Source organism: Petaurus breviceps, unplaced genomic scaffold, assembly GCF_028583685.1.
Source record: "Petaurus breviceps papuanus isolate PSGF00001 unplaced genomic scaffold, PetGlider_PUasm1.0 90925, whole genome shotgun sequence".
NCBI classification, from domain to species: Eukaryota; Metazoa; Chordata; class Mammalia; order Diprotodontia; family Petauridae; genus Petaurus; species Petaurus breviceps.
Genome location: NW_027187380.1, coordinates 75158 through 87290, shown reverse-complemented (window position 1 = coordinate 87290; position 12133 = coordinate 75158). Strand labels below are relative to the sequence as shown.

Sequence of the window (12133 nt, the reverse complement as noted above, 5' to 3'; positions counted from 1 at the left end):
ACTGTGCATAATACAGAATTTGAAACAGATATTTAGCTATTTGAATGATTAAAAATAGCAATATTCTCAAAAAAATTTTTACATGGTCAAGCTGGCTACAGTATGATGAATTTTTCAACTATTATGGCTCAATTACAATTGCCTAATAAATTCTAGCAGGAGTATAGTGGAGGGTATAACTCATGTTGAGGAACTCACAGATCCTTTGCAGACCGTAAAGCAGATCTACCTGTTAACTACAATTAGTTTTATCCTTTGAAACAGATATTGCGGGCCAGCTAGGTGGCGCAGTGAATAGAGCACTGGTCCTGGAGTAAGGAGGACCTGAGTTTGGGGTCCTTTGTCAGACACTTAACACACACACACACACACACACACACACAATAGCAGTGTGACCTTGGACAAGTCACTTAACCCCAATTGCCCTCCAAAAAAAAAGAGAGAAATAGATACCGCAATTTATTTTGTTTCCCTTACACTTTCAAGCACAGTATCATTACACAAGTTCAAGAAATGTTTTACAATAGAATAGTCTTCAAGATTAAAAATTGTACTTTATTTCACAAGAACATAGTTAAGAAGTAGATACTGCAAGTATCGTATCTACTTTATAGATGATAAATCAAATTATTAGATTCAGAGCTGGAAAGGACCTCAGAAGTCTCCTAGTTCAAGGCCCTCATTTTACAGATGAGGAAACCGAGGTTCAAGAATGTTATATGACCTTCAAGGTCACACAGGTAGTAAGCACCAAAGGCAGGATTTGAACTGACCACTGTTAGTACTCTTTTCAGTCTCCCAGCTAGTTGCCTCATCAAAGGACTGAGATTAATCCGACCATGATCACACAGTTGGAGTTGGAAGGATTCCAATTCAATCTTCTTACTTGTAATCATAAGCACTCTAGTGTTTAATGAATCCCTTGTCTCTCCAACACTGTCTTCATTTTACAAACAAATCTAAAGACTAAAGGACTGTGTCTGGTTTTTCTACAAAGTCCAGTCTTAATTGCAACTAGATATCTAATAGTAAATGATGAGCAATTCTGTATGATAGCCCTTTCGTTTGTACTTTAGCAACTGATTGTCCACTCTATGCTTGAAACCCAAACGACATAGTAGAAAACTTGCAATATTTCTCGAAGCAGTGAAATAAAAATTCGTATTCAGAAGGCTTCCTCCTCGTCTGGAGTTGATGAGATCTGGATAGTCTCCTCAGCAAACACTAGAGTTCTCAAAGTAAAGACGACTATTTGGCTGATTAGTATTCTTCTCCTATGTATTGCTCACCATGCCCTTCGCAGAATGCCCGAGGACATCTTTATCCCTCACAGCCCTCTCTTTTTCAAGAAGCCCTTCCTAGATGTCTATGCCACAGCTCCTCTTCAAGTGGAAGCATTCCAAAGCCATGAGAAGATACTTCAGAAGGGGTTTAAAAAATGAAGCCTTCGGACAGATGGGATACCTTCCTCTGGGAATCTTCCGTCTTCTAGAAGAGGAAACAGACCTGACCCAGGACCCGCATCTGGGCTGCGCCACCTGTCGGGCAGAGGTTTCTTCGGTCCCAACTTTTTCCCGTGTGACGTCACCCTCCCAAGCCAATCAGCAGTTCTTTTCTGGGCTCTCCCCTAGTCCTCGGCAAGCGAATGGAGATGAAGTGAAGAAACCCCAAGACTCCGACCAAAGATTCCGATCACTCCTGAGGTGGAGGGTAAGAAAGAACGAGAGGCAAACCGACTTTGTGCGTGGGGAGTGCAGCGAGGTGAGGGGGCCGCAGGAGGGGGAAAGTGGGGCAGGCCCACGGCCAGACACCCGCCGCCGCCACGCCAAGGAGGCCGGGCAGGGCCCTCTGTTTGGGGGAGAGGCCGGGTTCCAGGCCGGAAGCAGCCGGGCCCCCCCTCACACGCTGTCATCCCGGGGGTCTATTCAGCAGGTTTCCCGCCCCAGCCGGTGACTGCCCTTCCCTGGTCCTGGTGCTGTGGGGGTCCTCTCCAACACGGCCCTCGGCCCCACTCAATGGCCGCCGGGCCTGGGTACCCTAGGGATTAGCAGCAAAGGAGGCTGGAAACATGGAAAACTCGTCACTAGCGTTCTCCAGATCTGCCTTCTTGGTCCCCTTCCTTTATTGTCGTGCAGTGGCAAGATGGACAATCAGACGGCTGAAAGCCTGACTCAGGCCTGTGGCTTTAGACAAATCTCTTTTCGGTGGGCCTCTCTTTCATCGTATATAAAATTATGTGTGTGGTAGGGGTGGATTTGCTCACTTCTAATGGCCCTTATGACTCTAAATTTTTATCCTGGTTCCTGTGACATTCATAATGTCTTGTGGTATTTACTGAAACTTAGCTTTCTCATGTAAACATCAGCAGATGCCTTTATATTCTCTCCAAGGTTCACTCCTTTCTCCCTCCTAGGAGGAGGATGAGTTGGCTTATTGTCTCACCATTACCTAGCAACCAGTTTTAAAGGTCAATCAGTCAGCTAACGTTTAAAGTACCTACTTTATGCCAGGCACTATCTCTCTACAGACAAAAAAAAATTTCCTTGCCTTCGAGGAACTTGCATTTCATCAGGGAAAATAACACGTATACATATAAATAAATATGAAATATGCAGAAAATAAACACTGATCATTTGCTGCTGTTATCTATGGATCCACAGATCATATAAGTCCATTACCTGACTCAAAAATTTCTATGACCTTTGTTTCTTCTGCACATTCTGACCTGGTTCCACAACCTTCCCAGTACTCAGGACTTTTTTCCCATTTTCCTTCAATCATATACAAATGGGGTCATAGACAAGATCCTTCCCACCCTCACATGCATCTACTTTGAATGATGGAATTTTTGGTTATGACTGTCTTGGGTGTTTGTTGAATTGCTGAGAACAGAAAGGAGACTTTTGGCCATGGATGATGCTTGTTGCTTTACTAAGAGAAGTGGGAGGAATGGGGGTCTGCACTCTTCTGCTGCTTGCTCTGCGTGCTCCTTGGTGAATGGAGCAGTTTAGGAAACAACCTGAAATGGATAGAACTGAATCAGCTTAACAATGGAAAAAGTGCTAGTTTGAGAATTTCGTTCCTCAGTGAAAGATAAAAAAGCATAAGGACTTAATCCAAGTCTTTCCCCTACACAAGGCTGCTTTTGTAATGCATTATAAAGTCCCTTCTAAGATTTAACATGAGAGGATTGAATCTTTAGTGTCTTCTGATGTGCCTAAAACATTTTCACCTGTTTCTCCTTTTTTATCTCTTCCCTTCCTACCCTTTCTCAGTTTTGCCCTCCTTTTCTTTCCCATTTTATCCCCCTTTCTTATTTTTGTTCTTTCAAGCTTAACATAACATGAGGAAAAATATCTAAGAAGTCAGTAATTATTTCTAAAACAAGGTTTTCATTTCCCTCACCTCACATATGCAATCAGTTGCAAAATCTTATTATTTCTATGTTAACATCTTTCTCATAGGTCCACAGAACCTTAGTTCAGGTCCTTAATACCTATAGTATTGCAATAACCTCTTTGGTCTCTCTGCCTCAAGTTTCTCCCCATTCCAATCCATCTTCCTGCCAATGTGATTTTCCTCAAGTGAAGGTCTAACCTTATAACTCCTCCATTCAGTAAACTGCAGTGGCTCTATTATCTCTAAGATCAAGCCTAAACCTATAAAGCTGTATGTAACCAGGGCCTTTCCTACATGTTATTCTCTTTTGCCTAATGCATGGTCTAGCATTTCTGGAATGCTTTCCCTCCTTCTACCTCTCAGGAGCCCTAGTTTCCTTCAAAATGTAACTCATTCAATACCTTTTATACAAAGTGTTTCTTGATCCCCCAAAATGCTAATGTTCTGCCTCCCCAAGCTACATTATATTCATCTAGTATATATTTCTTTATATACTTAGATATACATATTCTCTCCTCCAAATAGAACTCAACTCCTTGAGGGCAGGGACTGTTTAACTTTTGTCCCTGTATCCCCAGAGCTTTGCACTGTGCCTGGCACATAGTAGGCTTACTAAATGATTTTGATTGAACAGCTGATTGAGTACTGTCAGGTCAGGATCTGACCTTTTCAATTGCAGTGTGATTTGGGGCTTCAATTCAGAGGGACTGGACAAGATCACAGAATGCTTGAGTTGGAGGGGACCTCAGGGGACTATTTCTTACCTTCTCCCAATCTTCTTCTTCCTTATGTCTTTCTATTCATACTTAAGCATTAGGCCTGGGCTGTGTATTTATTAACCCCACAGATACCCTGCATTGCCAGAACCAAAGGACAGGATATATCTGTGCTGCATGAACTCTGGTTTAGAAAATGGAGAAGAACAATTGTAAGTTAATTATTTGCCCTACTTTAGCAGTAAAAAGTGTTCTGATGCTCATATAAATAGAATTCTACTTTGCAACTCCAGCATACCTCTGCTCTAGTTAAGATAAAACATTTCTCCTCAAACAAAATTTGTATTTGTGAGACATGTTGCAGAGGGGCATCTTGTTCAGGTTTAGATTGTACTAACATGCCTTTGAGATTATATCCAACTCTATGATTCTGTAAGGAGGAGATAATATGTTTATTAATACCCAGAGGAATATGATTTCGATGAAATTATTTCTAGCCCCCCATTTTTTTTTGTCTAAGGAATTTAGTTTGCAGTCAGCCCTTTCAGCTGAGAGCTAGCTCCATGGGAGATGGAAAGACAGCTCACAGTTCAAATTTTATGAGCCTATAAGATAGAAATACCATAAAATTAAGGAAAAAAAAATAAAGAGTTGAGGTAGGGGTCTCATCATTGGAAGTCTATGAGCCAATAAGTAGTTACTGAGCATCTATTATGTGTAGGACTTTGATTTAACTATTGTGGGCAACATTCAGCAAATATTTATTAAGAGTTTACTATGTGCCAAGTACTACACTAGGTGATGATAAAGTAAAAAATAAAAACTAAATAGTCTCTCCCCTCCCAGAGATTACCTGAGAGCCAGTGTGGAAAAAATGCTAGACAAAGAATTAATAGCCATGGGTTCCAATCCTGGCTCTGGTATTTGCTTCTTGAGTCAACTTGGTTAAGTTATTTAATACCTCTGGACCTCAGTTTACTCAACTGAAAAATAAGGGGATTAGATGACCTCTCAGGTCTGTTCCAGCTTTAGACAGCTGCTTGCCAACTTCCTACAAACATTCACATTTATTAACCCTCTTCTTAACTTTCTCATTACTTTTACCATCCTCCCAAATTACCCAGTCTGAAAACCTTGTTCTAGGTGCTTGTCCTTAACTCCTCATTTTTGTTTACCTCCCATATTGAATCTTCCCAAGGCCTTTGCACATCTCTCGAGTATGCCTCCCTTCCTCTGGAACTGATTGCAATAGTTGCTTGGTGTCTCTGTCATAAGTCTGTCCCTGCTCCAGTCGCTCTTCCACCCAGCTGTCAAATTGATCTTCCTACGGTGCAGGTCTGACCATCTCAACCACTCCCATTCTCCCCTAAAACACCCCAACATAGACATACAACACATCCCAATGACTCCCCACAACCTTCAGGGTCAAACATAAAATCTTGCTTGGTATCTGTTGTTCTTTGTAACCTGCCCCCCCCCCAACTTTTCCAGTCTTCTTATACCTGAGAAGGGAATTATGGTTTTTCATATTATAACTCCATGCCCCCAAATACTCTTCCCTCTAGTGGTAGTGACCTCCTTGCTCTTCCTCAAATAAGACATTTCAACTTTCTCTTAGTCATTTTCAATGGCTGTCCCCCATGCCTAGAATTCTAGAATTCTCTCCCTCCTCATTTCTGCCTCTTGGCTTCCCTGGCTTCCTTCAAGTCCCATATAAAACCACATCTTTAACAGTAAGCTTTTTCCAACCTTCCCTTAATTCTAATGCCTTTCCTTTATTAATAATCTGCAGTTTTCCAGTGTTTATACATAGTTGTTTGTATGGTGTTTCTCAGTTAGATTGTGAGCTCCTTGAGAGCAGAGACTGTTTTTCCCCAAACTTAGGTGGTTTCTAGGTGCCTGGCACCTAGAAAGCACTTAATCAATATTTATTGACTCACTGATCCTTTTGAGGAAGATAATGTGTACATATATAAGTATGTACAAAGTATCTACAAGGTATATACAAAATATAGTTGGGCAGGGGACATAAGCAACTAGGGAAGGAAAATTTAGGAAAATCCTGCTGAAGGATATGACATATGAACTCAACTTTGAAGAAAGAGATTTCATGAAGCACCAATGAGGTTGAAGTGTAGTGCCAAAAATTGTGCACAGCCTGTACAAAGACAGTGAAGCAAGGAAAAAAATGCTGAATTCAGGGAACAGTGAGTGCCCTCCAAAAAAAGCAAAAAATTAAAAAACAAAAAAAGAGGTGTGGGTTTGAGAGAAAAGAGGGAGATGAATTCTATTTTAGATATATGGAGGTTGAGATACCTGTGGCATATCCATTTAGAAATTCAGTAGGCAGTTGGAGATGGGGTAGTAGAGTTCAGTAGATAGGCAGAGGTTAGTTATATGGATCTAAGAGTTATATGCATAGACATGAAAACCACCAGACCTGTGGGAGCTTATGAGGGTCACAGAGAGAAGGTAGAGAAAGCAGAAGTTCACAGAATACTTTTTTCAAATCAATCCTGTGAAGTAGGTATAAAAATATAATAGTATATGCAAAATAATAAAATATGTATTACTGAGTATATAACTCAGTATATACTGAGTTCTTTAACTTGGGACTCAGAGAACTAGGGTTTAGATCCTATTTACTACAGGGCTAAAGTAGTACTTCAGGGAATAAAGGGTGAAAAGGAGTGAGAAGGGGGCGGCCAGGTAGCACAGCAAGTAAGAGCACCGGCTCCAGTGTTGAGAAGACCTGGAGATCGAACCCCGGGCTCAGACACTTAGCACCCACCCAGAAACACCTGGCCGTGTAACCTTGAGCAAGTTACTTGACCCCAATTGCTTAGGGGCGGCCAGGTGGCTCAGCGAGTAGGAGTGCTGGCTCCAGTGTTGGGATGACCTGGATCAAGTCCGGGCTCAGATACTCGGCACCACACCCAGAAATAACTGGCCGTGTAACCTTGAGCAAGTTGCTTAACCCCGATTGCTTAAAAAAAAAAAAAAAGAAAAGGAGTGAGAAGGAATTAATTTCTGCAAGATCTCAAAAACCTTCATATTCATTATGCTACCAGTGAAGACTGGACGCAGTCATACCTAGGAAGTAGCAGCCAAAACCTAGGCTCTGTGCCTTCTTAATAGCCCAGTCCACAATGATAGTTCCTACTCAACTCAAGAGGAAGTGGTAGAAGCCATGGACATAGTGTAGACCTAGGTCCAAAGAATTAAAAAAATTTTTTTGATAGCTGTTATTTCAATAGAATTAATTTCCTTTTTGATTTTGATTGATATTTTACTTTATGCATTTAGCAGTATTTTTTTGAGAAGGCATCCATAGACTGCCAAAGGGGTTTTCAAGACAAAAAAAAAAAATAAAACATCTGTGCCCTAGACCCTGTACAGGAGGAAATCCTAGCTTTTTGGGAAGGTTGAAGGATAATGTAGATGTAGGGATAATATAGTAGAGCCAGTTTATGACCTTAGCTCTTCAGCTTCCCATCCCATTACTTCAGATTTCTTTAGTATCTCTTTTTTTCCCCCATTTTCCCCATTTTTTTGGGAAGATTACTGACATTGAAGTTTGTGAGATTATTCTATAAATCTTCCCTTCCTCTTACATTGGTTGTTGGGAATCAAAAAGAATGAGGTTTTTTGTTGATGTTTTTCTGACCGGTGCCTTGCCTAGGATTTTCTAGGAACTGAGGCAAAATGCTTTATAATGTTAATTATTTTTGTACCTCTAATTGCTCTCATTCTGGACACATTCTATAAGGTAAATTGGAGTGTAAACTTTGGAGAATCTTTTGGAATATACTCACTATGAAGATATTGTCCCTATTGATACTTAAGTTTGCCCCCAAAAAGCTTTGTTGTAAAACTTATGTGTAAATAGATTTTCTTTTAACCTGCTGCTACAGCTGTGAAATAGAAAATTGACTTGAGTATTCAGAGCCCAAGAAGTTAGGGCCAAGAAAGAGGAAATCTTGTCCACATTAGACAAATGGTTTGGGAAATAGCTATGCCCTTGATATTCTGGCTATTTTTCCATCTGATACACCAAGTAGTGCAAGAGAAATTTTGACTGCACACCGAAGATGAACATTGTCCCTCTAAATTTTAGTACTTAGAATAAATCCCCACTTGTTCTAATCATAGTCTATATGTCCTTCAATAAGTTACTTAGTTTCTCTCTGCCTCATCCTCAAAAGAAGGGAGTTCCTTCCAACTCTAAATAGATATCCTGTGTTGAGGAGTTGCCAAGTATAAACTATAGTTGGATGAAGTTAATCAGTAATTCACGGTAGGAATGTTCACTCCATATCTCCAGCCTGTTGGAAATTCTAAGTCCTACCTGAAGTGGTAACTCAACCTTTTCTTTTCCCTGATCTCTCCTCTTCCTCTCCTCAGCCCTCTTAAATAATATTAATAAGAATGAAATTTGTTAAATTTAAAGGTTTACAAGAGCACTTAACCTTCATTATCTCATTGACTTCAACATAGCTCTGCCTCACTCATATCCACTTCAGGAGGAAATCAAGTCATCACTCTCTTGATGCCTTTCTTTAGTCATTTTCTAGAAAAAAGGACAAAAACAACCACTGTGACCCTTACAATAACTCTATAGCTCTTGGGACATCTACTATGCTATGTATGCACTTAAAACATATATATTATAACATATTATCCTCTCTGTTAGATTCCTTGAGGCAGATTGATCTTTGTATCCATAACAACTAACATTACACTGTACTTTGTAGGCACTTAATTAATGTTTACTTAATTAAATTGAGGAGGCTTGCATTGAGAAAGTTTATGTTTTAATAGGAGGAGGTCATTGCATTAGAAAGTAAGGGAATTACAGAGCAGATTACCTTGTCTATGATGGTTCCAGTGAGTTACCCATAGCTAGCTACATTTCTTCATCTACTGATTGATAAGATAAGGAAATGCCTGTGGCTCTCTGATTCTGAAGGACCTAGAATAAACTTTTCAATTTGGAGAATTTGGCCCTCTGAAAAATAGCTGAAATTTTCGCAGTATCCTGAAGCCTGAGCTACAGAGCTCCCTGTGAATTGTTCTGGAACCTTCTAAACTGCTTACACAAGGCGGCAAAAACAAACTCTCACCCCTCTGTATTAGAAACCTGGGGGGGGGGGGGGGAGGAACTGGACCAGTGTTTAGCTACTTTTTTGTGTGTATGAGAGATAAGGAAAAGAAATCTGTGTTACTGGCAAAGTATTACTTTTCTCACTTGTCGGACTTCCTGCATCCCCATCAGTTCCTCCATTCACACTCTTGTGGGGATGGCTTCTTCCTGGGAGCGATGGAGGGTAACCTGGCCAAAGACTGTTGACTCCTCTTGGGGAGCTGGGTTGGGATGGAGTTTAGGTACAGTAAATATAGAGGTATCAGAGGAGCAAAGAATTGGAAAAATATATCTCATTTATTTCTCGTGAATTCTGGAGTGAAGTTTGGCGATTCTCTCCACTCCATTCCTCCTTTCCACAGTTTTCCACCGCTATAATGAGGTCTTTTCCCTTTCAGGTACACCTCCGCTCCTCCCCCAGGAAAAGAAATTTGAAAAACACTAGGCTGATAGATTGGGGGTGGGGAGAATCTTCTTCCTCTGATCCCTTTCAATCCTTTACTGCCAGTTCTATCCATTAATGCACCCTCCCAGTCCAGAAATTTTCTTTGGTTACTACTTCACTGACCAGTGCAGATTACACAAAAGACTTATTTGTCCTTTCTTTTGCTCTAATCCGCCTAGAGACAGAATTGTGTCTCTCCTCTGATACAGTACCTTATCCCCAACTGTGAAGTTTGGGAGTGCATAATGTAGTGTGCCAGAAAATAAAGATATTTACCACGTCCCCCAACCCGAGTCTTCCAGGAAGAGAGAGCTGGCTGAAGGAATTGAAGTCCCTTGGAATGCAGGGAGACAAGAGATTGTAGTGTGAACCAGCATGTTTGTATGCTGTGGGCTGAGGGGTTTCAAATGTCATTCCCGCCCCCTCACCCCCAATACACATCTTGTGTGAGGAATAGGGTGGAGTAGAGGAAAACCACTGAGATGCTGAAACCTCCAAGGTCCTAGAGAGGAGCAGGAAGTGTCCCTAGGGAGGGAACTAGAGGGCTCCCTCTGTCCTTTGCATCCACCCGGGCTCGCTGCACACGGCTCACTTGACTCCACTCTGAGATGGGCTCCCGGGTCTAGGTGAGTCTGGGCAACTGCAAAATCTCCCAAACCTGCAAAGGAACAAGAAGGAGACCAAGATTCGGGGAGACTTCGTTGGGAAACTGATATCCCATCTTTGCCTTTCCTTTTACCTCCCTCCCGCCCTTTCTCCCTTCTGCTGCTCCATCGTCTCCCCGACTCACTTTTTCTTTCCCCCATCTTTCTCTCTTCTCCAAGTTTTCTCTTTCCCCTGCTATCCTTCCTTCCCCCTTCTTAAGATTTCCTCCTTGCTTCTAGTTGTTCCTCTGTCCGCCCCAGTCCTTTTCCCCATCATCTTCACTTTTTCTAAATTTCTTCTATTTTTGTTTCCTTCTACCTTTCTCTTTTCTCTCCTTCTGACAAGTCTCCTTTATTTCTTCCCTACTGAGCATCACTTAACTGCTTCCCTTTTTTCTCCCTTGTTCTTCTTTTTCTGTTTCTTATCTATGTTTCCCTCTTCCTCCTCCCCCTTTCCCTTTTTCCGTCTCTCTCTTCCACTAATTATCTCTCTTTATTTTACTCTTTGTCCTTTCCGCTCCTTTCTTTCTTAAGTCTACAGTTGCTTTTTCCTGAACCTTCCTGCCCCCTTCCCTGCCTGTGTTAGTGAGCTAATCTCCCTTGCATTTTCTTTCTTTCCTTCTGATGGGGGATATTGGATATTGGATGGAGAGGAGAAAAGGGTAATTAAAAACCTATTTGGGAAGGAGCTTAGGCTCCCTCCACAGTTATCTATGGGAAGAGGAGTTTGAGTCTGGGTTCAAAATGTAACTTTTTTATTTATGAGGGCCTTTGCAAAAATGAAGTGTAAGAAGGGGATTATCTTTGCGAAGTGGTGAGCAGCTGCTTTTTATTTACTTCAGTAGGAGAATTCAAATTGGACAAATTTAGACACTGTTCTGGGAGCTGGGAATACAAAACCAGAATTAAAAAAAAAAAAAAGAAATTCCCCTGCCTTCAGAGAGCTTGATTTCACCAGAGAGATCAGGAACCTGTGCACAAATATTGTTCTGTCATGCACTTTGTGACCTAATTGGGGATTTTCTTGGCAAAGATAACTGAAGTGGTTTACCATTTCCTTCTTCAGTTCATTTTATAGATGAGGAAACTGAGTCAAACAGGGTTAACTGACTTGCCCAGGATCACATAGCTAGTATCTGAAGGCTAGATTTGAACTCATGTCATCCACTGTACCACCTAGCTGTCCTTATGTACACAAATAAACAGGTAAAAATAATTTGGGAACTTTCAAAGTATTATCTCTTGGGTAAATCAGGAAAGATCTTTCTTTTTGTAGAGGATGATGCCCGTTTGACTATAAAGCTTATGAGAGAGTGTAATGTAAGGGAGAGTAAGAGTTTCTATTAGGTCACTGGAGCATAGATTTAGAGCTGGTAGGGACCTTAGAAGTCATTAAATCACCCCTTTCCTCCCTCTTCCCCCCAGCCTCCTACCCTTCCCTGTTTAACTGCTGAATACTATGAGGATCAGGAAGGTTAAATTACTTGTCTAAGTCATATAGATCATAAGTGACATAGTCAGGACTTAAACCTGGGTTCTTGGGCTCCAGATTTAGTGTGCTTTCTATTGTCAACACAGTACCATAGCTAGTTGTTACTGGAGGTTATAGAGTGTATAATCTTGTGGATGGTATTGAGCTTTTGGTCAGGTGCCATTAAAGGAATCACTGCCTTTTTTTAACTTCAGCTTCTGGGCATAGATAAAAATAGTACTGAAAGATATTTATGATTTTGCACACAAGGCATATGGCATATTAGGGCAGTCCTTAGCTTTGTTTATGTTATTA

General features: G+C 41.1%; 1 protein-coding gene across 7 annotated transcripts in view; it reads left to right on the top strand.

Annotated features, from left to right (window-relative positions):
* The first annotated feature begins 510 nt into the window (after positions 1-510).
* The window catches only part of ZNF496 (zinc finger protein 496), a 37004-nt gene continuing 25381 nt past the window's right edge, over positions 511-12133 (top strand). For 3 of the 7 annotated variants that reach the window (XM_069076025.1, XM_069076027.1, XM_069076021.1), the window contains exon 1: positions 1591-1710. Coding sequence is in view for 1 of the 7 variants with exons in the window: in XM_069076026.1 (XP_068932127.1) it covers positions 1363-1710 (348 nt within the window). In the remaining 6 variants the exon portion in view is untranslated. Of the gene's footprint in view, positions 1762-9656; positions 10330-12133 lie in introns of all 7 variants that reach the window. The other 4 variants (XM_069076023.1, XM_069076024.1, XM_069076026.1 and 1 more) reach the window with 4 other exon arrangements.